We start from the raw sequence: 26,969 nt of genomic DNA, 5'->3' as shown, positions 1-26,969 counted from the left end.
GAAGGTGTGCATCTTCCTCGGCAAGTTCAAGAAGCTCGCTTGTTGTTAAGTCTACAAGATCGTCTTCCCCAGATATTAACTCCACCAGTCGATTTGACAATTCCACAATTGATTTGCAATCTTTCACCGCATGCAGCGATATTTTTACATTTTTCCCTATTGAGGCTTGTAGACTGTTCTTCATCTCAACCATCATCAAAGAATCAAAACCCAAATCTTGAAAACTGGTGTTCTCGTCGATGAGCTCATCTTTACTCAATTTGAGTGTCCCTCGGATAACACTAGTAACACATTTCTTGAGTACATCAAGTTTCTGGTCTCTTCCTGTACATGAGTCATATTCCCTCCAAAATTCTTCTTCATCAATATTTCCAATATCTAGGCAAGTAGTCATCTCAATATCCGCAAGAAGGCCTCGTGTTGATGGAACGATCTTTTTAATGGTACCAAGGTCTGCCTCAAAAACTTGTAAGTGAGATTTATGGCTTTTCATAGCATACTCCAAAGCTGAAATACCCTGCTGTACTGTAAATGGTTTGTAAACAGAATTGGATATATTTGCTGCCAGTCCGACCTGTCCCCACTGTCCCCAATTTATTGTTAGTCCTGGCAATCCAAGGCTGTGTCTGTAGTGAACCAAAGCATCGAGATAATAATTTGCAGCTGCATAATTACTTTGTCCGGCAGCACCAAAGGTAGTAGCCATTGACGAAAACACAACAAAGTGTTCCAATGGAAATTCCAGTTCAGCGCTAATTTTGTGGAGATTCCACCCTCCTTGTATTTTTGATCTGAATACTTTTTCGAACTTATCCCAATTTTGGTTTTCCAATGTTCCATCCTCTAAAACTCCTGCAGCATGCATAATTCCTCTGATGTGGTACATCCCATTTTCCGGAACAAATTCGTTAAAAAGATTCTTCACTTCATGAAAATTTCCAATGTCCACTTGTCTGAAATTGACTGAAACACCCTTTTGTTTCAAAAGCTCAATTGTTCGAAGAGCTTCTAATTTTGGGGCGCTGCGACCGACTAGAAGTATGTTCTTCGCACCAACCTCACTCATCCATTTTGCAACTTCAAGTCCAATTCCTCCAAGCCCACCTGTTACAAGATAGGTGGCTTCCTTGTTGAATAATCTATACTTGTATTGATTACTTGCTTTATCCAACTCCGGCATTGTTATGACCACTTTTCCAATATGCTTTCCCTTCTCCACATATTCCTACGCATTTCTAATATGTTTTGATTCAAATGAAGTGTAGGGAAGCGGCGTAGGACGTTTATTACCGTCCTTAAATCCTCCCTGCATAAGAGTATGTAGTTCTTTATTCAACATTTTTAATTCATCTTCTGGCAGAATTGATATATCAATATTGTTGTAGATCACATCCGGTCTTATCAGATGAACCTCCTTCTTACTCCAAATATTCATTTTGCTCATTTCAACAAACTTTGCACCTTCTCGGCAGACAGATAATGTAGCCTCTTTAAATCCTTCTCCTGTTATTGAATTTAGAACTATAGTTACCATATTTCCCCCAAGGGCTTGCCTAATGTCATGCTCATATTTTGTCGACCTTGAATTGAATATATACTTCAAGCCTAAGCTTTTTAAATAGTTCCTCTTCCGGAGGTTTCCTGCTGTGACGATTATTGTGCAGCCAATCTGCTTGGCAACTTGAATAGCAACAAGTCCAACTCCGCCAGACGCTGTATGAATAAGAATAACGTCTTCTTTTCGTGCATTGGCCAGATGTACTAAGGAATAGTAGACTGTTAGTGATGCAATTGGTAGTGTTGCTGCATCATTAAAAGTCATATCTGATGAAATGGGTATCGTAAGTTCCTCGGTGGATGCGATACGACTGGGTAGCGAGTCTCCGGAACGCCGGATCACAATAACACGATCCCCAATTTTTCGTTCACTGCATTTGGGTCCAAGTGCTGTCACAACCCCGGTAATATCCATTCCTAAAGTGTTGTACGTTGTAAAGACTGGGTCAGGTTTTGTAGCCATAAGTACGTCTAAGAAGTTAAGCGCATATGCCCTAATTTCAACCTCAACCTGTCCTTCGGTTAGTTGCAGGGTCTCAAAGGGTGCGAAGTACAAATCTGAAATTAAGTTGGTCGGGGGCGCAATGAGGCGAGTATTAGGCGTGGGAGGAACGTCAAGCGGAAATTTTTTTACATTCACTTTCTTAAGGCGTGGAGTATACCTCTTGCTATTTCTATAGGCAACTAATGTATCGATATTCCCGCTGAAAACTTCTGAAAAAATTTCGTCCACCGCAAACTCTCCATCATCAATATCCAATGATTTGCACTTTATATCCATGTTCTCATTTGCTAAAACTTGAAGCATTTCAATAATTGGTGAGGCCGTTGGAATATTTTGGTGATAATCTGTTGGGCCCACATTCATACACCCATTCGTTACTACGAGTGCCTGAAAGTTTGTTGGAAGTTTTTGGAGTTGTTTGCATATGTAAAGGAACGGTTCACACGTCTTTTTTATGGTAACAGTAGGATCCAAACCCCACATCGTCGTACTAATTCATAAAAGACCTAAGTGCAGGCGATGCTAAATTCAGAAAAGACCTAAGTGCAGTCGGTGTTTAATTCAGAAACGACCAAAGTGCAGTCGATGCTCAATTCAGAAAAGACCTAAGTGCACAGAAAAAAAGTAAAAAAAGACCTATATGCAAGTATGTATTTACATATGGCTAAATCTTGCCAAAATGATTTTTCATATATATCGCGCGATTTAGCCATAAGTAAATACATACTTGCACATAGATCTTTTTTACTTTTTTTCTGTGCACTCAGGTCTTTTCTGAACTGAGAATCGACTGCACTTCGGTCGTTTCTGAATTAAACACCGACTGCACTTAGGTCTTTTCTGAATTTAGCATCGCCTGCACTTAGGTCTTTTATGAATTAGTACGACGACATGTAAATAATCCCGCTAATGACAGAAGTAGACGAGGAAAATAACTTAACTACGTCCTCCTCCATTTCATGACCAGTGGAACTGATGTCTTCTGGCAATATAATTCTTGCATGGAATCCGTTTAGTTCAAATTTATGTTTTAGGCCTTTTGTTATTGAATCTTGTCCACCAAACAGGAGCCATTGACGACGTGTTATTGGCTTTGGCATCAGTGACAATTGTTGGTCATGAGGTTCATTATTTAGGCTTAGCTGAGCGATGATTTCACATCCTCCATGCGGTGAAGATACTATTGTACAGTCTACAAAGCCATGCTTTTGTAATAATGTACGCCATCCGGATTCATCTAATTCGCAATTCCAGGGTCGTAAATGGATATCTTCAAACCTCCAAAACCCTTCCAAGCCTCCAAACGTCAGATTGACGTCCCTCGACTGACCCACTAGCTCAAAAAGAAAAACGTATCCCCCCGGTCGAAGCAAGGTTTTTACGTTGAGTAATGATTCCTCAATGTTTTTGGTTGCATGCAAAACAAAACCAATATGTACGGCATCGTAATACTGTGGAACAAATCCTTGTTGCAGAGGATCCTTTTCAATGTCTAGAATTTCAAATTTTGTTGAGATCCCTGTGTCTTGAAAAATGGTTGCCCCTCTCTGTAAGAAAACTGGGGACAGATCGGTGTATGTGTATTCATAGCTCGAGACACCACCATTCTTCATTCCAACAATTGCTAATTCTGTGCATCCACCAACACCTGCTCCAACCTCTAAAATTCGAGCCACGGGTTTTACACCCATTGATGGAAAGCGTTGTAGAATACGTGATCCAATGCTAACAAGGTTGTCAGTTGTATGTTTAAAAAATGAATTTGCATAAAACATATCGGCCAAACATCTTTCGTCTGGTAGGTTGGAATTACTTTCAAAAAGTAATTGTAATGCTTGCTGCCTTCCAGTTAGGATGTCTGATAATACGGCCCAAAACTTGCACAGTTCAGACATTGTGCTGGTCCACGTATAATTTACAGTCTGGCAGGTATCAGTCGAAGTGGAAATATCTGAACAAATTTTCTCCAAAGTAGGGAAGGGTAGAGTTGGCGATAACGAAAACTGAAGGAGCGATGCGTTACGATTTTGATCGGGGTCCAGAACCAGATAACCGTCCGTCACTAGCTCCAAAAGAATATAGCGCAAAAACTTGTGCAAATTTTGAGACACTTTCAACGTTTGCGCTATTTCCGGCCACATAAATTGTTGATACTGATCGAGTCCAAGTTCTTTCATGGCTTTAATCATGCAAAGTCCACCGTGCTTAGCATAGTTATTATAGACAGTTGCCTCATCAGGTGTTAAATGCACCGGTTCGACAGGTCCTACAAGATTTTGTAACTTTGCATCTTCCCCATCGACGACAACTCTTCTTTCCCTCGTTCCAAGATGTTCTTTCCAAACATATTCTGTAATGCTTGGTAAGGGATTTTTTTGGGAGTCGATCATAGCCATTATATTATTGAGGGTCGTCTCCATAAATTCCGTTCCGAGCACAGTTGCTATTAAGATTCCCTCTTCGCTATAAATGTGGGCTTCGTTACAGCCATCCGAGTGTTTCGAATATATGTATCCAGATGAGCAAGAGCCTCCCCACCAGATCAATTTTTCTATCTGAATAGGCACGATCAATTGACCCTTGATCATATATTTATCTCTACGCATTGTCATTCCCAGAAGTTGTGCTTGGAACGTGGCATCAATTACCCAAGGGTGGAGGATGAATTTATCCAGATCTTCAACAGTTTCGTTACACTTGAAGGAAAAAATATATTCGCCAGAGTCAGCTTCCGGATTTTTCCAGCTCTGATTGCAAATGGTGTGCATAGATGGGCCAAAATTAAATCCATACTCTTTTAATTTTTCGTAGTCGAATGACTCATTGATAGGTTCACATATTCTGGATTTCAGTCCTTGGAAATTGGTTAAATGATTTTCGGGGGAGGTGGAATTTATGACGAATGTGGCTCTCGCATTGTTAATCCATTTATATTTTGATGGTTCCAAAAATAAACGCGAGTTCACTTTTGCTGTTGTTTCCCCTTCGAGAGTTTTTGATACAACAACCTAAAAATCGGCATTGAAAATATTTTAAATACATTTTCGTGTTTGCAGTAATTAGGAAGCGCAAATATTAGTCTAATTAAGACCTAGATACATACATACCTGGAACTCTGTACTATGCATCTCACTCATGCATATTGGGGATGCTATGGAAAAATTTTGAATGGCAAGAGATGTGGTTGGTTTTCTGTACTTTCCCTCGTCGCACTGCAACGCTGCGTATCCAGCAGTCAAGCACATGTCGAGGTAGCCAGCACATGGGAATATTATCTTTTCGCCAAGTCGGTGATCCCGCAAGAACTGGACGCGATTCACATTAACACTTGATTGAAAGATAGTGACGTCAGAGGCGTTTGGAATGTACGAGCCAAGCAGTCGATGAAAAGGAACGGTTCCGTCATCCTTAATCTTTATCCAATGCGGAGACTCGTCGAAAACATAACCCGGTAGGTCAATTTTGGTTGCGGATGTGAAACGATGGAAATTCTCCCATTTTATTGGAATTCCTTCCTTATGCAGCTTCCCCATCGAGTCAAGAATGGTGATCCAATTAGATTCGTTCCTTCGTACCGATGGCAGCAGAATTATGTTGTCCGAAATCTACAACCCAGAATTATTTATTTACTAGATATGTAGTTGGTTCAGAAAGCAAGGCGGAAACTAGTCTAAATCACTAACCTCGTCTGAATTTGAGGCTAAAAGAGATGATAAAATTGGTTGTGCTCCATTTTCAACGAATAGTCCAAGCCCATATTTTACCACGGCATGCGACGCCTCCATGAATTTCACGTGTTCTCTCGTATGGTTTATGAGATAGTTGACGTCAATTCTTTTGATGATTTTACCTTCTACCGCTGATACGAATACGACATTGGAGTTGGATTCTTTAAATTTCATATCTGCTGCAACTCGTCCATACTCCTCCAGAATGGGATCCATGTGCCTTGAGTGGAAAGCATGGGTCGAGTCCAGCATGTGAGTTCTAAGGCCATTATTATCGCAAAACATTTTAAATTGCTCTACTAGGTCGAGGTCTCCAGCAACGACAGTCTGGGTGACCGAATTTACAGCAGCAATCTCCAAGCCGTTTGGATTTCCTTTCCCGAGTCCTGCCTGATCTAAAGCTTTTAGTACTTGTTCGATCTCCGATCCTACAACAAGCATACCGCCACGTGGTAATTCGTCGATTAGCTTCGATCGTGTGACCACAAGCTTTAAAGCGTCCTGGACGCACATCATTCCAGCCGCAACTAATGCTGCGAACTCGCCTAAACTGTGGCCCAAGACAGCATCAGGTTTTACACCCCACGATTCCCAGAGGCGAAGGATACAGATTTCGACGCAAAATATTGACGTTTGACTGAATAAAGTTGAATGTATGGAACTGGTTTCAAAATTTGAATTCCAAAGTGTTTCTTTAATTTTAATGCTGTGTTCTTTTTGTAAAATTGAATCCAATTTGTCAAAGTTTGATCGAAAGACGACGCTGTCATCATATAAAGCTTTGCACATTCCTGGGTACTGAGACCCTTGCCCGGTAAAGAGGAAGCAGATTTTTGGAGCAACGTTTGGAATCGAGTTGAAGGATTTTATATTTTCAATCGAGGTCAAGACTTCCTCCGACGTGCTACCAAGTGCTACTTGTCTAAAAGCAAAATGCGACCGACCCGTGTGCATTGTGTATTCGACGTCTCCCAAATCGGCATCTGTAGTTTGCAGCAGATTGCGATATGCTTCTAGCTGAGCTTGAATAGCTTTTTCGGTTTTCCCCGAAAATGTTAAGATTTTCATACTTCGATTATCAGTAAGGGTAATTGGCTTGGTTGGGCTTGGTTCAGGCGGTTCCTGAATTATCACGTGAGCTTGAGCTCCAGTTATCCCGAATGAATTAACTCCAGCAATCCGTGGTTTACTAATTCTTTTTAGCCATGGGGTTATTTCGGTTGGAATTCTCGCAGGGATTTTGCTCAAATCAATGTCAGGATTTAGAACTTTTAGATGTAGACGTTTTGGTATTTTTTCATGTTTCATTGAGAGCAGGGTTTTCTGAATACTTGCAATCCCACACACAGATTCAGTGTGGCCAATTTGAGTCTTGACGGATGCAATTGTAAGTGGATTATCTGATTTTCTGCCTCCATAAACCCTTGAGATTGCTGCGACCTCGATCGGGTCGCCAACCTCAGTGCCCGTCCCGTGCGCTTCTAAAAAATCCACATCCTCTGGGTCTACAGCTGACCGCTGTAGGGCAAGTGCCATTGCTGTAGCCTCTACATCGACAGTTGGTGTCCCCATATTTTTCGACATGCCTTCTTGTACAACCGCTGTTCCACGAATTAGACCCCAAATTCGGTCACCGTGAGCTACTGCATCGGAATATCGTTTAAGAATAAGTGAAGCGGCACCCTCAGCACGGCCAAATCCATTTGCAGATGCGTCAAACGTTTTGCAACGACCGTCTGGTGCAAGGACTCCTTCAATAAGTCCGCCAATCAGTGAGAATGGATAAAGGAACAGATTAATTCCCACAGCGATACACATATCTGCTCGATCATTCCTTAAAGACAAAATTTTAAAATACAAAAATTAGCTTAAAAGAAAGCAATTATCTTGAAAATAATTTATAGGAGTTAAAGTACCCTATTCATTCAAAAATATTTTGTTGGCTTACCTCAAGGCTTCGCAGGCCATATCGACCCCCGCAATGGAGGTCGAGCAGCCACTTTCTGTTGAAAAGCATGGACCAATCAACTCAAAGAAGTGGGCGATTCTGGCCGTCAAGGGCCCCAACGCGTTTCCCATGTAACCTCGGAGAAAATCTGTGCCAGCAAATCCTTGATGTTGCAACATCAGCTTGTAGTCGTCTCTCCAAAAACTAGTTTAGTAATTAATTTTTCATTCATTTATGGGTAAAGTAATTACTTGTATAATGGGGGTATTCATCACGAATTCACATCGTTACAATCGTAAAAAAAATTGCAAAAATTCTGGCTGAAAAATTCACTTGCACATCTCCAACACTATTATTTAGTTTACAATTTTTGTGAATTGTGCTCTGATATGAACATGCGAACTCGCAATGAGTACCCCACCCCCCATGTAAATAGTAAAGATATTCATACCCTCCAAATACACCAGTTAATGAGTTTCTCAGGGTTGCCGGGTCAATTCTTGCATGCTCAAGAGCTTCCCAAACTACTTTCAGTGCAATACGCTGTTGTGGGTCGAGATATGCCAAATCAGCTTGATTCGTATTGAAGAATTTAGCATCAAACAAGTCAATCGGGCAGGAAAGAAAACCAGCCTCAGTTTTTCGAACGTCGTCCATCACTATGTACGAGTTTTCCTTGGTCCAGCGCCATTCAGGGACGCGAACAATGCAGTCCGTGCCGTTCTCTAGCAAATCCCAGAACTCGCTAATCGTGTTGGCACCAGGGTATTTACATGCCATGCCGACAATCGCGATGGAATTATTCAGTTCGAAGGGGGGCTGACCAAACAATATTTGATCAAAAGAGTCCAACGCTGAGGGCTGCTGTGAAAATTTTGGATAATTATGTATGCATATAGTGTGGCATTTTGAATAAATAATTAATTTTTGTAAATCAGTACTAGTAAATTCCAAAAAAATTAAATAAGCTGGAAGTAATATAAGCATAATCTAAATAGTAAGGATGGTTAATCGAGCAAAAATTTTCACTTGTCTCGCATTGATACTAACAAAGTAAATCTTGTAATATATGTATGTATGTATATTAGGCAACTTACGTTCGATGTATGAGAAGTAGCGAAATTTTCTGGAAGCAGTGACTCCCAAAATCTAGCTAACTCTTTTAGAAATTCATTACGATTGTTCGATTTTTCCCGTTCATATTCCAATGGATGATTATCATTGACAAAACAGACCATTTTTATCTCATCCCCATTCAATTGAATTGGGGTTTCCCTACAAATAATTATGAAAATATGTATGTAAAAATTTATGACAATTGTATAAGTAAAACCCATACGAAATTTCAACCTAATCGGAGGGTTACACTTCACACCATCGCCTTGTTAGTTCATATCTGAACATCCATCAACCTTATACCAAACCAGGTACATTTACCTAAGCAGATTTGTGATCTGATAAAGTAATTTTACGATCAAACACTTCCTGTGGGATTCACCTCAAAACTCTCACTCGCAATTTGCGAGTCGCAAATAAAAATTCCACAATAATGGTTATAGATACAAATATTTTGTTTATAAAAATGGGGAAATAATTTTCCATGTGCGTCTTCTGTCATACGAAGAGCTGTATGAGCAGATTTAGAAAAAATTGCTTAGGTTACTAATTATTTTAAATTATTTGGTTATTTAGGTTAAATAATTGCTGGTTTGATCCCGATTTTATCCTCCTCCCAGGTCGAAGGTTAAGTTAAGAAGTAGAATTAAACAAGTTATCTTACTTAAAGACAAACATGTGATCATGATACTTCAAAATCACTAGCGAAACTAGGGGTAGGCAGGGTAGGCATCGCCTAGGGGCCCCACGGAGTGGGGGCCCGTAGCTGGCCCGAATTTTTTTAAATTTTTTACATGTCGAACAGTTGAGAAGCTAGGGGTAAGCGTTCCAGGAGGTCATTAAAAAATCTAAACTAGTTCAAATTATGTTAAGAAATTCTGCCAAATTTTATTTTATAATTTTCAGTTTAAAAATGCTGAGATAGGAGTCACCACTATGACATTGGCTAATTATTTTTCAACAGGCTTTGCGCGCATCTCCGAACTTTATCAATAGTTTTAAATATTTTAAATGTAGCAAATTGAACCCGGTAAGACGAGGAAATGACACAAATCATATCAGGATGACCTTGGCGTTGATTATAGTTGACTTAACAATGATAAATTTACTTTGGTCATGTAACTCAATTTGTCGTAAAGCAACTGCAAAAACTGAAACCCAATGCAATGACGCCAGGGGCCTCGCTCCGATTTTGAAGAAACAATGATAATTAGGCAACCTTTGATAAATAATTAAAGGCATGTTGCAGGATTTTTCATAGTGCTCAGTTTAAACGAATTATGACAGAATCTAAGCGTGAGATTTTTCATGTTTGTCGTAATATTTTTCTCTCTCGCCAGAAAAATACAGATTCTCGCTTATGTAATCCATCATAATTTCGCTTAATTTTAAATTGCGTGGAATTTTCAAAATGTAAATTTTCTAATTTTTATCCGATTTCAAAACTGGAAGAACGTTTTTGTACACTCTAAATAAAAATGAGTAAAATTTACTCAAGGTTGGGCAAAAAAGAGGATGCCACAACTAAAAGGTAAAATTTACCCAACATTAAGCAAATTTTACACAACTTTGGATAAATTTTGCACAATGTTGGACAAATTTTACCTTCTAGTTGTGTCATCCTCTTTTTTACCCAACCTTGGGTAAATTTTACTCATTTTTATTTAGAGTGTAGAATTACATTAATTTATGCTAAATCTGTACTTGCTAAAAATTTTAATTTTTCAAAATTTCTTGTCTGTGACTTTAAAAGTTTTTAGAAAATTTCCACACTTTTATAAAAGTAATTTTGAGTTCTTGGAAGCATCACGATTTTATCGAATACAAGTTTTATGGAATCATTTGTATGTTCTTTCGCGTTTAAAATAGCATCAACACTGCAAAATTTATAACGTTATGAGAAATCCTAATTTTGACTGAAAATGTATTAAAAATTCAGAAAACACACGCCTTTATGAAAGGGCTAAAGAACACTAGTTTCAGTGTGCGAGTAAATTTAAAACCGGAAAAAACGATTCATGTCCACTTATTTATGATGGACTCTAAGCGTAAGCTAAGCGAGAATCTGTATTTTGGTCCCTCGCGAGACAAAATTCGGGATAAAAACGGAAATTCTCGCTTATTGATTCCGTCAATTGAGCATTATGAAAAATCCTGAAACACGTGTTTAATTATTTACCCAGGGTTCCCTAATTAGCAAAGTTTCGTCAAAATTGGAGCGAGACTGCTTGACTCTTCTCATTGTGAGTGTAATCTGCCAGTTCGACATTCAATTGTTGAAATCGTGATATTATTGAAACGATATTTTAATTAAGCCCTTGTCGTTTAACCAGACAGCAAACAATTACTTTCCACTGAATCAAATTTATGGTTGCCAAAAAAACCACAAAATTTTCCTATTTCCTAAGTCTCGTCAAATCTGTCAGGGACAGGGGCCCCCAGCGAACCTGTGCCTACCGGCCCCAAATTTATAGTTCCGCTAGTGTTCAAAATAAGGTTTTGTGGAATTAAAAAGAAGCTCGAAACAAGAAGCGAGAAAATTGAAGCAAAGCTTGATAAGGTGTAAATTTTCAGAGTTTATATTTCTGTTTTATTAAGGGGTCAAACCTCTTTATAAAATTGATATGTCCGTCCGTCCACCCGTCTGTCCGTCTGTCTGTCCGCGCGATAACTCAGGAACGGTTTGACATATTAACTTGAAATTTGGAACATAAATACTTCATATAAAAGCAAAGGTCAAAATCGAAGATGGGCACTGTAGGTCACACCTGTCAAGGTCAAAAGGTCACCAAAAGGTCACGTAGGACTCAAATTGCACATACGAATATGTCAATTTTAACTGAAATTTAACCCAGAATTCAATGGTGACCTCCTTCAATTTTGACCTCAAAGGTCACAAAACGGTTAATAAATGTTAAATTGCCACAAATGTCAAAAACACGTTACATGTGTATCAATTTAACAGATTTTGAGTATGGAATAGTGAACACTGATCATTTTGACCAGCGACCCTTCAGTGACCGTGTAAAAAATTTTGAAAGGGCAAAAATAATATGATATTGGTTTAAGCGTATGAAACACATCTTTCACCCCTTGGTTACATGCGTTGTAACGGTTTATTTAAAATATTACTAGTTTAATAAAGGTTGTTTGAATAGTTTAATATGCATGCATGAAGCCAGTCCTTATAAATAGTTTTCCAGTCACAGAATAACAACTCTTAATGAATAATTCGTTATTTTTTGGAGATGTTCACTTGCCCACATACACTGAGAGAAAAGGGTTATGTGAGTCTTTTCTCGTCGTTAAAAACGGTGTGATCCCTCTTCGAAGTCCACGTCATTCGTTCTTTCGGCCATTGAAATTGAGCATCTTTTTGCTTCTGGGGACGCACCGGTTTCGTCTTGATTTTCCTCTTTCTCAGGTTGGGGCAAGCAGACATGACTTGATTAGTATCAGATGTTGTAATAGGAAGCTGGAACTCCGCTTAAATCTGGATAATCGTTACACAGGGGTTGCTAGAGCGACGGAGAATGTTGAATTTTTACATTTGTATCGTTTTAGGCGTGCGTCCTCGCTTCCTTGTTCTACCGAAAGTGTCCCCCTTGACCTTAAAACTTGTTACGGTGGGTCGGCGGACACTTAGGTGATTGTTCGTTTTGGAAATACTCCGCCGTAAAGCACATTGAGCTTCTACCCTGCCCCTCTGCCACAAGTACGGGAATTTGCCCCTCACTATGTGAAATCGACAGAACAAAAGAGTTAATTTACGTCATATATTGACCAAAATATCCCAAATATACTGACAATTTAATTTCTTAACAAGTTGAATCAAATTCTAATTAAGTCCGTCAAAAACAAATAATTTATTGTGGGGTGTCCTTGTTTTACTGGCCACCTGATTTTGACATATTCTTAAATAATTTCAACACCTCTGCACCAATTTTAACGAAATTTTGCGACAAGACTACTAGGAACCGTAGTACTTAATGGCGAAAGAAACAGCTATACATTCCGAAGGGCCTTTAAGAAATTGGAAAAAATGTTAGGTGTCCTTGTTTTACCGGTCGCAGTGTATTTGGCTTAACTGGCCGTACAATTTGTTTTTCTTATCTCTTCAATATTTATATGTTTAATAAATGTACAGACAATTTCATGCCATCCTACAAATTATATACGTACAGAATTCAGTATTCATATATGTAACCCAGTTGAGTAGAATAACTTGTTTCCTACTGAAATATCACTCAACTAAACTAAAATTTAATCTTCAATACTTTTTCCAACCCATGTGCGACGGTAAACTATTCCTCTCAAATGAAGTATTTAAGTTCCAGTTCTACTCTAATTCTCGACAAGATTTGGAATAGTAAAGTTACTAAATTTACGAATTTACATGATCTGCAAAGCATTAAGAGAGAAAACTTTAGTGAATAATTTTGCACATTGTTTAATAACCCTGGACAAAAGGTATGCATTTTCATATTTGTGACTATTTGGTTACTGCTTGCTTACACAAGCCAAAGTCCCATAAGGTTTGAACCATGATAACATGAAGAAACCAAAAATTCAATTTTTTAATCTAACAGATTGTGAAATTTGACCCCTTGATAAATACTGATTTGCATTAATCTCACGCATAAATATGTGTCCACAGGTTATAACCATGCTGACGGAGAGAAGGAAAAGAATAAGTGGTACCTCGACAACGTGGACCATTTCAAGAGACATAAAGCCCATTTTCATGACGTTAGCACAGTTTGCGCTAAAAAAGGAGAAAATGTGCATAAAAATGTGCAATGCTATATTTCAAAAATTTCTATGCTGAATCCAGATGCAATGTTCTAACCATGATCAACAAATACTCGTTGACAGAATCGTACGAAATAATGACGTTGACATTTTCGAAAAGAGTGGCCTTCATGGTGAATATCAAAACTGACTTTTTTGGATATCCTCGAACGCTATGGGAAGAATTGTACGAGTTCCTGCTTGACCTTGTTTTTAGTGATGTAGATGCAAGGAGAAAGTCAAACGCACTTGTTTTGTACTTAACAACTTAATCAAACCAAGGTTTATTATATAATTTAGAAAACTGTAAGTTAATATGCACGTATGTAAAATCTTATGCACGTGTTTAGAAGAAGTTGTGACATATGTAATTGTTGTGTACAGATTTTAGTTTTCATATTTTTAAGTTGTTATTGAATTGTAATGGGAGACAAATCTTAACGTATTTCAATAATACATGAAAATTTTTCATATCAATGCGTATTAATGTTAAGATAATTGTATATATAAAGAAAATTTCTAATATCTATGGTGGTTCGTATTTATGTTATGGTAATATGTATTTATATAAAAAATATGATATACATACATAGATTGTAATCCTGTTCATTGGATTAAGCATGAAAACGCATTCAATATGTATGTTCACAAGTAGGCTTTCCCACCGGACGGGACAATCCCGCCCCGTCCCGACGGGACGCGGGACGGGACTCGAGACGGGACAAGATTTTTCGTCCCGAAGAATCTCGGGACGGGACAAGCTTCGGGACGGGACGAAGTCATCCCGTCCCGGTCTATCCCGGTCGGGACGGGACGTCCCGAACTTAAATATTTTTCTCAAAACTCACTCTCGTTATTGGCAAAATAACAATATCTTATGGAAATCTTTCCATGCGTTGACCATAAATACATATTGTAATTTTGTATTTCATGCATATGCATACAGTTAAATAATATTTAACTATATGCATATCAGACATATTAAATACCTATGTCTGATATTTATTTTACCTTGAGCCAGTTAAATATAATTTCCATCTCATGTCCAACATTTTCAAAATTTCAGACGTTTGTGGTTAGTTGAGTTTTTGCGCTGGTTGTCTTTATATTTCTTAATAATTCATATTTGCATGCTACCCATCATAGTTAAAATTTATTTTCAAAAAATTAACAAATTTGAATTTTAAAATTAAACAAATAATTGTTCTGACTTTTGATATGCAGGTTATATGTAAATACCTAGGTCGAAATGATGGCGATTTCTCAACTTTCCACTATAAATAGTTAAAAATTAAATTTTGAAATTATTGGTATTTGGCCGGTCGGTGGGAGTGGTAATTGATATTGTGTAATTTATGCAGTAAGAAAATAAAGCAGCAACCCATACTGACAGCCAAGTATGTTTAAATTGATGAAGAATTAAATTTCAATTTAAATAAAAAAAACCTCGGGATATCCCGTCCCGTCGGGACAAGCATCGGGACGGGACTCGGGACGGGACTCGGGACGGGATGGCCTCCATCCCGTCCCGTCCCGAAAGTCTCATCCCGGTCAATCTTCGGGACGGGACGGGACAGCGAAATCCCGTACCGTCCCGTCCCGTGGGAAAGCCTATTCACAAGGTTACATAATAGTTGTTCATACCATCAAGTAAAAATTCGAAGATAACGATGTACATATTATCTTATCTTTTCTTCAATTCACTCAGCATGGAAAAAGTGCATTTTTCGTTGAAGTTCATTTCAAACTTTCTTTCGAAACTTGCAAAAATACCATGATCAATAAAATAAGTAAAAATTCTCAAATAAATATGTATGTACAGTACAGATGTATATGCACATATTGTATATAGATACATATGTATGTAGGTACTTGCTACACACTGGCAAGTGCACTTTAGAAACCTATTTTGATAATTAGGCTACTGCCCCCAATTTGTAAAGTGAAGCTCGTAAATGCACTTCAGATGAGAGGAGATCAATTCGAGTCGAATTTAATTTCTTAACTTACAAATATTGCAAATTGTCGTTGCACGTACATACATTTATATATTTACATACTTATGTATATACCTATGCTATGTATGATATATGTTTCAGTTTTCATGTGTACATACTTTCCACTTTAGATCATTAGAAACGTGAAACCAGGCTAAGAGTACTTTATCTGACATAGGTTCATTATACAAATATATATTTTGTAGTATTTGTAATATATCGAACTTTTCTGAGACGTGAAAACCTATAAATATGGACTTAGAGGCAAGTTTGAAAACAAACTTTTCAACCCCTTCTCAATATTCTGCACTTTCGCATGAAGAAAATACCTTATCTTATATCATACCATTCTAAATAAGTGCATACATAGTTGCTAAATATGTACTGGTACATTTCTCCGTGATTATTGGTTTGAGACGCAGTTTTACAAAATATAGGGAACCGGAGTAGCACGAAAGCTACAAATTAATCTCATCGTTTTCACTCGCCCATTCCCACGTTGACACTTTATTTGTCCCACAAAACTAAAAATTGTAATTTTGAATTTCGAATTTTAGAGCAAATTTAGTCAATAGATATTTAACACTTCTTGCAGCAAAGACACCACTTAACAAATTTAATAAACTATGAATAAATTTATGCACACCTTCAATTTCCTCCTTCTACTTTGTAACCTTTCTCCACCAATCGTGTGTGCTAATCAGGACCCGATAACTTATTATTCTGAGATATTCATCTCTTACAAAATTTCAGTAGTCTGTAACACTAACAAACTTTGTCAAGAGACAGAAATACATTCCACAATTCCTCGCTTAATTCTAACAACGTCAAAATTAAATCACCTTCCACAATCAATAATCAAATCTCCGCTAACTATCGCGATAGGATTTGACTTATCCTCGTCTCATCTGATCTCCATCCTGTCTGGGAAACAATTAATGTCCAGAAATCCTAAACCTTCTAAAACATCACCCATCCCCTCAAATTGTCTCCTCATCCCGAGAGATATTTTCACCAACCGGTTAAAAATTTCTACCCTGGACGATTACATTTCTCGAATCCAAAGCATTTTACTAGATCAGTACAAGTGGTATCCAAAAGGAGTATTCAGATTCAACAATATCAAAAATCGTCACATTATGGTCATCAAGGTTTTAGTCGACCATCACAATCTCACCGTGGGGAATTGTGAGAAACACCAAGTCTCAGATAACCCTAACGTATGGGATATTGATCTAGCGGTGTACACGTATCCACAAAAACTTTTGCGGTTATCACAAAATTACGAACTAATTCATTCCCGAGAAAAATTCGAAGTGAAATTTGGTGCAGTGAAACGTTACAATGTTGTGGCCATATTTCTTGCGTTATTTCGCCCCATTGGGTTTAACATGTTCATGGCGAATATCATGGTAATTGGATGTCTAACAATTTGCGTTATCGGTTATCGCAAGATATCTGGGATAATTTCTGACAATCCGTGTTCGGCTACTTTGCGGGTCTCGGAATTTTTAATCAGGGCGCAGATCGATCAATGCCTCGGATATAAACATGCCGCCCTAATTTTGAAAACTAACATTAATCTCCGCTTTATCTACGCAACCTACTTGTTCTATTGCCTCCTAATTTCTGCAACCTTTAAGAGCAATTTAATTCAAGAATTAATGAAACCAACGGAAACTTTGAGTCCGGAAACGTTTCATGAATTGCTCGCTGATAAGAGACCCATTCACGCGTTGGAAACCAGAAAAGGTGGGCAGCCGATGCACGTCAATGTCGCGTTGGAATCGGAGCTTGGCAGAGGAAAAAGATCGGACAATACCATTTTCGAAAATCTGTCGAATAAATATATTTTAAAGGCTGTTAAGGACGTTAATGAACTCTTGCAATGCAAGGTGAGCATCATGGACGAAGGAAGCTATCATAAAATTATGTTTGAAATACTTGAAAAAAAGTATCGACTTCGTGGCTATAAGATTGCTGAGGATAGCATCGCCAATGATATCTTTTGGGCGGTTAAGCATTCAGCTGGGTCAACCGGATTGGTCGAAACGCTAAACGCGATGGCTAGTGCAGGGATAATCGACTATTTCCGGTAAGTTGCAAAATATTTGTGGGCACGTGGTTCTAATTTAGATGCTGCTGAAATTCAAGTTAATTTATGTGCAGAAATTTATGAAATCCCTCGCCTAATTACATATGATTAATTAACATAGTAATTAAGGTTCATATTCATTAATACTTGTATTTTATATTTTCCCTCATTAAGGGCGCATCAGGTCATTGTGGACAAAATTATGGCGGACGGAATGCTGGAAGGATTCATCTCCGGATTTTTTAAAAAGAAAAAGGAGCTTGAAAGACAAAAGGGGAAAGTCGACGATAAAAACCATGATGGGATTGATAGCAGAACACGACGCGATATGGAAATCTCCGACAGTATAAAGGATAGCATTGAGACGATTAGTTTAAAATTTTCGCAGGGTGCAGAAGCCATAACCCTAACAAACTATTTGCCACTTTGGTTACTTTTACCAATCGGGGTTTTGCTGGCAGGCACCACATTTTGTGCAGAAAAATTGCTTAATATAAATTCACCAAAACGACGACAACTTGGAATTGCCCTTCAACGGTTTTTATTTTTAACGGTGAAAAAATATTACTACTTATTTTTACAGTCGTTTGGATAAATACATGTCTACCAAGTATTATGCAATCAACAATCACTACCTTGTAAAGTTTTGTGTTTTTTATCTTAGGTCAAGCAAATGCATATCTGTATTGGTATGAGTGCCATGAATATACTTTACTCACCAAGGAATAAATATTTCTAGTTGTATAGCCTTAAATTTCCTCACGTATTGTTGGATTGGACTCTTCAAAAATAAATAAAAAGCCCTCTGTGTTTTCTTATAATTTTAAATGACAAATACATACATGAATTTACTCAATTACCCAGTAAAAAAGAATGGAAGTGCTAATACCAAATTTTGTGTAAATGCATATATTTATACATACACACCTTGATCTGGCATTATGCTCATTATGCTCATAAAAATATTTACTGTACATATTTACATATTTACTGTAGAAATGATTGTATCCCGATAAATTACACTTTTGATTCCATTAAACTACACTCACAGGTCATATTCAATTTTGGCGTGCGAACGTAAAATTTTCCTCTTGCACTGCAAAGATAAAACGGAAATTTTCTTAATTATCTACGTCACTACAGATTGCAATATCAATTATGAACCTACAAATTATGAACTACTAAAAATGTGCACTATATAAAATCATGTATGTATATGTTCAGTTTTGCGACTGTTATCATTGGACAGACAGACGGACATGGCGTTTACACAAGCCCACACTCGTTCTAAAAACCAGTTTTGTTGTATTCGTCGTATCGTACAAACATACAGTACTCTTCATTCAATTGAGGTTTTTCCTCCTCATAATCCTGAATAGATTCAAGCTGCATAAAGCTAGGGATGGAAGTTTTTAATAATTTAAGCTTTCTCTTCATGTCAATTTCATTCTCACAATACTGCACAGCCATATTAGTGATAATTCTGCTTGGTTTTGTGAGGTCATACATTTACAAGTTTTTATTCATACGTGATGTCACCATACAAGTAAGTCCTTATTAATTCCTGTTATACGAAGTGATAATAAAGAGCAACATTTTAAAACCCATCGTCATGCCACGTGATTTCTAGGATTACAGCTTTTTCGGGTATCACGCTGCCGGATCCCAAGGCGGGGATAGATGTCGTGAAATAAATGATATGAGACGTCGCAAACGGGTAGGAGATTGTTCTCCACCGTATCCCAATTGTTGGTATGCGGTAGGAGAATCCGATCAAGTAAAACAAGGACAAATTAAGGAGGTTTATGCATTGGGTAAATAATTCTTTTTAATAATACACTTGTTTTATGGCCAATACTTAATTAATCCGTGCTTATTGCAGGACATGAGCTCATCGTTTGGCGTGGATATTCCGATAAGATATTCGTATCTGGGGCTTACTGTCCACACCTGGGGGCTCACATTGGTACTGGCGGAACGGTCGTGGGGGCTGATTGCATTCGCTGTCCTTTTCATCATTGGTCATTTAATGGAAGTACTGACGGAAAGGTGCATCACATCCCGTACACGCAGGGGAAAGGTAGTTATTCATGTATATTTGAATGTTTGCAATACTTATTAAAATATTAGCCACGCTTGGTGCAAGCGTCTCCAATACTTTAATAAATATTTGTGTGCAAATTCTAGTCCCAGATTCCGTAAAATTGACCATGTGGACATCCACAGAAGCCAGTGGCTCTATCTGGATTTGGTATCACGCCGATAAAGAGGAACCGTCATATTATCCGAGAGATTTAGAACAAATCCGAAATGGAGAATGGGTCTGTAAAGCAACTGCCAGCAATACTGTGACCTGTCATTTTCAAGTATGCTTTTGTTTTAACAAGTAATGACCAGTGGCCGTGGAAGTGTGGGGATAGAGAGGGCAATGTTCCCATCATCCGGCCATGTTATCTAAACTCCTCCTTTCCCTATCCTACAATGTTATGGTCCCCAGATGTCCCCATGGCTTCCGTGACCACTGCTAATGTATATACAAGTAAATCACGACTTTACTTTATACGCCTTCCTATTACATAGGAAATACCGGAAAATGCGGCCGACGTATCGCACCTAAATGCTCTCCATGGAGACAAAGTATCGCCCGCATTCGCACGAAGAAAGTCAGAACCTTTACCATGCCTTCGCTGGGAATTCATTAGGCATGTATTTTCTGCAACTTGGAAGAAGAAAGAGGATCCTACCCGGAAACATGAGTACTATTTTGATGGAACGCATCACATTGAATTGTTCAAAAAATGGAAACTATTTCCGAGAGAGTTACATGGACGTAATGTGAGAAGCCGTTAATTATTGCGAGAAAGTTAATAAATTATTTAAATATGTTAATTTGTGTTCACGAATTTTTATCGATTGAAGGTTGGTCCCTCCCAGTCCTTCCTCCATTTTGATACAATATTCGGGAAAGCAGTCCTCGTAATTACGGTGACACCACAGGAGCCACACTTGCAGTTGGTGACTCAAAAGATCTACGCGTCACGTTGGTTTCCCCAGATTATAGCAAATATTGCCATGCGGACACAGCAAGACCAGGTAGTCAAATATGCATAAATAGTCCAATAATTAGATAATATGAAAAATATTGGGGGTATTGATTACCAAATAGTTCGCATGTTCACATTGCAACAAAATTTTGAAAAATATTTTACGAATTACATAATACTATATGTAGCTTATGAGATGCGTACGTTCGGAAATGTATTTGCAAGCTAAAATTTTTTTGCGAACTTTTTTTTTGCTAACGTAGTTACCTCGTAATGATTACTAATATTTGAATTGATCTCCAGTTTCAACGTGACATTGGAGTTTGGAATCGAAAGATGTACATCGCCAACCCACCATTGGTCAAGGAAGACATGCACATAAAAGAATTCCGAAGATATATGCTCCAATTTTATTCAAAAAGCAGTCTACCATGCCAGTACAAATTGAAACTGGAAAAAGGACTTTTAGACTTTTGAATCAAATTAATAAACTTAAAATGATCACAATTGCTTATCCAATAGCGACATCATGTAAGGAGCAATAGTAGTTTTTCAATGTAAGCTCAAATATGACAACGATTTTGCTATATTTACGAATCATAAATTACGATGATCCAGTGTCTGTAGAAAAGAGGTCAAACCTAAATAAAGTATGCCGAATAAATGTTTATGGTACATTTTTAAACATCTTTTTTCAGTTGTTTATTCCTCTTAATTTTCAAACATTATTTAGAAAGCATAATATGCTCACCAAGTTTAAACTTAGCTAGAAAACTACGCTCTGCAAACGCACTCGGAGAAAAATACTCCTTCTCCGAAATTCGTGATAATTTAGCATCCACAGGTAAATAAGTGAGAAACATAGCTAATGCCATCTTTATTTCATACTTTGCAAAAATCCTTCCCGGGCATGCGTGCAAACCTGATCCCCACGTCAGTATATCCTGTGGTTCTTTCTTTCCTGCAGCGTCCAAAAAATATCGGTCCGGGTTATATCGGGTAGCATCCGAAAAAACGTTACTTGCGGATCCATAAATGTGTACGAGCAACTCACATATTGCTACCGTATCCACATCACCAATGGAATAACCTCCGAGTGATTTCCTGATAAAATTAAGCCATGTTATGCACAGTATATTCAGATCAATGTTTGTAACCTTCGTAGCCGCGTGAGGTTTGTAAGAAAGTCCTACGAACTTTTACACACTTAAAAAGCATGTTTTTGTTTCGTAAACAAAAGTTCTTAAATAATTCCAATGTTTAGTGTTTGCATTTGAAATCAGGGTTGCTATATGTTACGCACATGAGACAAAAAAATGTTAACTAAGTGAACTCACGTCAAGACTGTGCAAACTTACAAACCTAACGCAATCATTTACGTATGTAGTTACAAACTTGACGTGAAATCCATCATTGTTCATATCAGTTTGCCAATATGTATCAGCCAAATTACGTACATTCCCGTGGGGGTGCGTCCTATCGCGAAGAGATGCGAGTTCAGTCGAGCACTTTCCAAAATGCAGGCATCCAAAAATGGAGCATCCATAATCCCACGGATGTCATTGTTTGCAAGGAGAGGTTGAACTTCTGCGCGAACTTTATTCCAAACTTCGGGATGTGTGGATATCTCGATAAGAGTGTTTATTAACCCCAGCGACGTGTTTTCCGAGCTCACGTATAAAATGCATGCAAAAATGTTGGCAATTTCTTTATTCGACAGGGGCAGCCCGGTAACCTCATTCGTAGAATCGACAGCGGCTCTTCAAAAGAAAATAATTATTAGTAGGGTTGGTAGATCCGATCCGATATATCCGATCGGATCGGATTTTGTATCTGTCCATTTACTATAACATGGATCCATAGGATTGGATTGGGTTCTATGTTACAGCAAACGGCCGGTTAATCCAGTCGGTAATCCCGGATTACTAAGCTAATTATTCGTCGCGCAAATGCATATTAAATATGCAAATATCTACGTAGATAAGCAAATGTTACCGTAATATTAATGAAAACTTTTTGTCCTTGTCTTGTCGATACGTTTCAATTTCTGAGTTCAATCCAGTCCCAATTTTACTGCATAATTTATCCAGTCTCCATTGAATGAAGAATCGTATAATCCATTTGGGTAGAAAGTATGACGCTATGACCCCATGATTTAAAATGCACGCAAATTGCTCCAAGTCTTGAAACATGGCTTCGGTTAAATTCACGCCAATCAAACATTTCGCACTCGTCGTGGAAACATAGCGAGACACGGCCGTTTTGATGTCTACGAGTTGATTGGCCGCGTGCTTGGATTCATGACGAAGATTTGAAATTAGTTCCATCGCCTAAACAAAATTAGCATAATAATATGTAAATTGAATAATTTTAATAATTAAGATCATAACTGACTTCGGATTGCATCACGGGAAAAATAAGATCCGTCTTGAGGGAGGTTCCTTTCTTAATTAATCCTAACATTGAAGACAGCTTGAGACCGCACCCCTTAAACGCTTCTCCGAGATAGATACCCTTCAACATTTCATAAAAAGATAGTTTTTCCTCCCCGCATTTAAATAGTTCCGAGGCATAACTCCGATCACAAAATACGGCCATTGTTACACGAAATATTTTAATTTTGAACGCATTTCCATAAGTGGCGTAACATTGTTTCAGAAATTCGGTCTTGTTCAGGCTAAATTGTAAACCGTGGCCAATTATTGGGAGACTTCCTCTCACCAAAGGAAGTCCCTTTACGTAGTTGGAGTCGTGATACCGGTTTTCCTTGGTATTCCTACTTCGCCATGTCCAGTTTCGTAGTAGCAACCAGATTACCAGAGTTAACAGCGAGGTGAGAAATGGCGTGGCTGGAATTTGTCCGTCTTCCAAGCTGAAGGAAAATTGTAATTATTTAATTGAAATAAAAAAACGTGTATGTCCGAGAACTTACAAAAACCTCAAGTCTGACATATTTGCAACTATTAACGATAGGGACAAAAGTTATGTATTCCGAAGTTATGTATGTGCCAAATAATTAACAGACCACTTATCAAGGTCGGTGTCGTATGAAAACTGGCTAATTTCATGGACACTACATAATATGGTCCACTGCGGGTTTTTTGCGGATTTTTTTCTTATTCGACAAGCCATATCAAGGCATACAATACTTCAGCCATGAACTATGTACACATGTAAATGTATCTATGTACAGTGGGGACAAGAATGAGTCCTTGTATCCAGATTCTATCCATGAACACATTTGAAAAGTATTGTTAGGAATAAGTACCTCGTCCAAATACATATATATATATTCTGCTCCCGTATATGTAAGTAAATGCCAGGCCAGTTCGACGCAATATGGACACTCGTCCTTATCTACCTATGAATAGCCTCAGTGTTTCTCGAGAATGTATTTACCACAAGAGAATTGACATTGAGGTGTGTCGAATTTCATGGATGACGTATTTGTGTATGGTAAAATGAGTAGTAAAGCTTAAGTGAAGCTGGTTTGATGTCATTTTATGATAACCTTTTATAATTAAATATATGTATTGTTGTGTTCTTATAAATATGTGCCATTAGTTCATTGTCTGGCCATAGATAAAACTGGTTTTTATACAAGCTTGGCACTATATTCATAGGAAATAGTTCATATGCAAAAATAACAGATCCACTCCATTGGTTCAATTAGGTTTGGCTTTTGGGGAAAATTTCAGCACTTCTCTAATTATCCTTAATTACCGCACAAAGAAATTAGATGCCGATACCCAAAAAAATAGATTTCAGAAATATTGATCCGTTCTAGAGATATTCTGTGGATAGACAAAGCCTTCACTTTAAAGTAGCTGCAGCTACTTTAATAACATTGGTTTCTGATTCACAAAAGGATGACTTCTTCGCATATGTCATTTATCAAATAAATGAATAATCACCTAAGAAAATCGAACGTCCTACTCTGCCGAAAAGCAACAATGCATACGAACTTATTTACAATTAGTGTAATTTATTGAGGCAATTCACGTCAGCCTTCGTAAGTCCATAACCACATAAATTTACTAATTTTCGACGAAACTAGCCAATATCCCTAAGCCAATTTTTGATTAAGATAAACGACATGTTTTTGGTTCTTAAGCTGATATTTACTAGGTGACCCAAGTAAAGTGTTAGTAGATTGAAACGCTGTAGCTTCAACAGTTTTTGTGCTACAAATTTCTAGTAAATTCTAATGGAAAGCCAGTTAATTTTTAGGTAGAAAACAATTTTTGGTTTCCGAAATTTCCTCCCTAACATTAATGCAGAGCTGAGGACGCAGCCTAAAGAGCTCGATTGGAGCACGCTCGGAATCGGTGGACAAATTGCTCCATTTCGTGGTCAAAAATTTGTTTAAAGCTTTCAGACTTCTATATGGCTTGGAACACACCTTTGCCCCTAACTTTGGCAGTTTTTCATAATCCGGGTATTCAAATCCAGAAAGGAGGATGACCATTCCTAATTGGAGATATAGTCCGGAATTTGGTTTTTTAGGCACGCTTCGGCCATTTTTTGCACTATAAATTCGTGCTGAGTCCTGCTGAGAGGTCCCATCGATTCCATTGAATTGGATCTCACTTAGGGCATGTACCATGGACTCGAAAACATTTTTTAAGAAATTCGATACCACCACCTTCCCCCCATTTTCAACAAAATGTAGAGAAATTACCCAAATTAGCTCCCACCTGATAAAATCATCACAAAACCTAGATGATGTGACTTTTTGACCTTTTCTCTATATCAGAGGATATCTTTGACCGATTTTGCTTAGCTCAGGTCAACTCGTTTGTTAAAATATTTTCCCGATGTGAAAATCTCCTCATTTGTATAAAGAATCCTCTTCACTTTTTTGGCGCGTACCGCTTGAGTAGAGCCCTTCATTTCTTTAGTAGGGCTTTCTTTCTGGGTATCATCAAGAGGTGGCAAGTACCACATTTCAAAACCTTGAGCCTGAGGTTCAGTTTGAGTACTCATTGGATAATATGCATCGACAATGTCAGCTGTGAGGCTATTTTCCGCTGGAAATTCGTGGATATTTTTGGTCTCTGTCCTTCAGCGCCTTCACGATGGGTGTGGTCCTTGGAGGTTTTCAAAAAATTTTTCTTCGACTGTTTTTAGTCTATCCAGTCCCTATGAACGTTTTTAGTCAGTTGAACTAAATTAAAGTACACGTTCGACTCCAGTCACATTTTCAAAATTCGCCATTTCTCGTCCCATTTTTTTGGTGAAAAATGGACGTCGCCCGCGTCCTTTCAAGATTTTGCCTGCTGATATGCTTTGCAAGCAATTAAAAACTGATTTATGCTATTTATGTAAAATCGCACGAGGAATCCAACGCACTTATCAGATTTTCATTATCTCCAGCGGTTTTAATATTATTAGCGACTAACACTTATCCTGGGCCCAGTAAGTACGTACTTACGAAGGTTGACGCGAATTGCCTCATTATACTTAAGTTATTAATTCATGCATTGAGATATTTATCAAGATGGGTCAGAATTCGCGTACACATTGAATACTGGTACATTGAAAATTTTCTTTCAATTCGACTCTTCATACATTTTACAAAAGTTTTTTTGAACCTTGTCGTCCAAATTTGATTTTTTTATAACTTTTCCCATATCATGTTACTAATGTGGTTGGTATTCAGGAGAAACAGTGAGGAAAACACGTGAGGGAAGAACTCGTCCAATTTTATTGCATTTTTATTTTATTCAGTTTCAATCAATTAACAAAACCAGTTTTCATCAAATGACATAAAAACATGGTTTGATATGTAAAAAAGACGTTCGCAGTTCGTATCTTATTTAGAACATAGCCAGTATGCGTCGATAAATATATTTACAATTTATGTACGCCTCAGCATCAATACACGGAATTTGTATTGTCAGTCTGGTTAGTCTGGTTTACGTCTAACTCCGCTACAAAATTTATACATTTTATGCAAATTTGATTACAATTTTGCTACTCATTAAATTTTTTATTATGCATGAAGTTTATTACACTTCTACTTTCATTTGTACAACTGTACATATATATTCTTAAAGTCTGGTTTTCAAACATATATTGAATCGTATGTATAATTCAAGGTCAGGGTCAGTACATAAATCCACTTTTGACACACTGGGGGCATGTGTATATGCTAATTTAAATAATTAAAATTTTTACAAGTCAAA

The 26,969-nt window shown here is 37.8% G+C and overlaps 3 protein-coding genes across 3 annotated transcripts; 1 reads left to right on the top strand and 2 right to left on the bottom strand.

The window, feature by feature from the left end:
- Window positions 1–2,940: 2,940 nt before the first annotated feature.
- LOC110855067 (narbonolide/10-deoxymethynolide synthase PikA1, modules 1 and 2-like) lies at window positions 2,941–8,976 on the bottom strand. Its single transcript, XM_022103523.1, has 7 exons — window positions 8,836–8,976; window positions 8,190–8,602; window positions 7,739–7,942; window positions 6,578–7,624; window positions 5,746–6,427; window positions 5,170–5,667; window positions 2,941–5,070 (listed from the first exon to the last, which is right to left on the bottom strand). Exons 1-7 carry the CDS (start codon window positions 8,974–8,976, stop codon window positions 2,941–2,943), a joined length of 5,115 nt encoding a protein of 1,704 aa, XP_021959215.1.
- Window positions 8,977–19,148: 10,172 nt separating this feature from the next.
- LOC110854966 (cholesterol 7-desaturase) lies at window positions 19,149–21,456 on the top strand. Its single transcript, XM_022103430.2, has 7 exons — window positions 19,149–19,283; window positions 19,368–19,551; window positions 19,620–19,817; window positions 19,925–20,103; window positions 20,318–20,572; window positions 20,657–20,830; window positions 21,085–21,456. The coding sequence occupies exons 1-7, from the start codon at window positions 19,173–19,175 to the stop codon at window positions 21,256–21,258; spliced, it is 1,275 nt and encodes a 424-aa protein (XP_021959122.2). The 5' UTR covers window positions 19,149–19,172; the 3' UTR covers window positions 21,259–21,456.
- Window positions 21,457–21,487: 31 nt separating this feature from the next.
- On the bottom strand, window positions 21,488–24,224 carry LOC110854861 (lanosterol 14-alpha demethylase). Its single transcript, XM_022103323.2, has 5 exons — window positions 23,714–24,224; window positions 23,176–23,653; window positions 22,777–23,111; window positions 22,239–22,541; window positions 21,488–21,885 (listed from the first exon to the last, which is right to left on the bottom strand). The coding sequence occupies exons 1-5, from the start codon at window positions 23,731–23,733 to the stop codon at window positions 21,507–21,509; spliced, it is 1,515 nt and encodes a 504-aa protein (XP_021959015.2). The 5' UTR covers window positions 23,734–24,224; the 3' UTR covers window positions 21,488–21,506.
- Between the last annotated feature and the right edge of the window lie 2,745 nt (window positions 24,225–26,969).

This window comes from Folsomia candida, unplaced genomic scaffold (assembly GCF_002217175.1).
Source record: "Folsomia candida strain VU population unplaced genomic scaffold, ASM221717v1 Fcan01_Sc001, whole genome shotgun sequence".
Lineage (NCBI taxonomy): Eukaryota > Metazoa > Arthropoda > Collembola > Entomobryomorpha > Isotomidae > Folsomia > Folsomia candida.
The sequence above is the reverse complement of the archived record's forward strand: the minus strand, read 5'-3'. Positions and strand labels throughout refer to the sequence as shown.

What these genes read in the sequence shown, in the direction of transcription:
- LOC110855067 (XM_022103523.1), bottom strand. Translation starts at nt 8,976, where the DNA reads ATGGTCTGTTTTGTCAATGATAATCATCCATTGGAATATGAACGGGAA. An exon ending in TAGCCTCAAATTCAGACGAG is followed by an intron (nt 5,668 to 5,745) that starts GTTAGTGATTTA and finishes TCTGGGTTGTAG; the next exon opens with ATTTCGGACAACATAATTCT. An exon ending in TGCATAGTACAGAGTTCCAG is followed by an intron (nt 5,071 to 5,169) that starts GTATGTATGTAT and finishes GCCGATTTTTAG; the next exon opens with GTTGTTGTATCAAAAACTCT.
- LOC110854861 (XM_022103323.2), bottom strand. Translation starts at nt 23,733, where the DNA reads ATGTCAGACTTGAGGTTTTT. An exon ending in TTCCCGTGATGCAATCCGAA is followed by an intron (nt 23,112 to 23,175) that starts GTCAGTTATGAT and finishes AATTTTGTTTAG; the next exon opens with GCGATGGAACTAATTTCAAA. An exon ending in AAGTTTTCATTAATATTACG is followed by an intron (nt 22,542 to 22,776) that starts GTAACATTTGCT and finishes TTTCTTTTGAAG; the next exon opens with AGCCGCTGTCGATTCTACGA.
- LOC110854966 (XM_022103430.2), top strand. Translation starts at nt 19,173, where the DNA reads ATGTCAATTTCATTCTCACAATACTGCACAGCCATATTAGTGATAATT. An exon ending in TACGTGATGTCACCATACAA is followed by an intron (nt 19,284 to 19,367) that starts GTAAGTCCTTAT and finishes CGTGATTTCTAG; the next exon opens with GATTACAGCTTTTTCGGGTA. An exon ending in TGCGGACACAGCAAGACCAG is followed by an intron (nt 20,831 to 21,084) that starts GTAGTCAAATAT and finishes ATTGATCTCCAG; the next exon opens with TTTCAACGTGACATTGGAGT.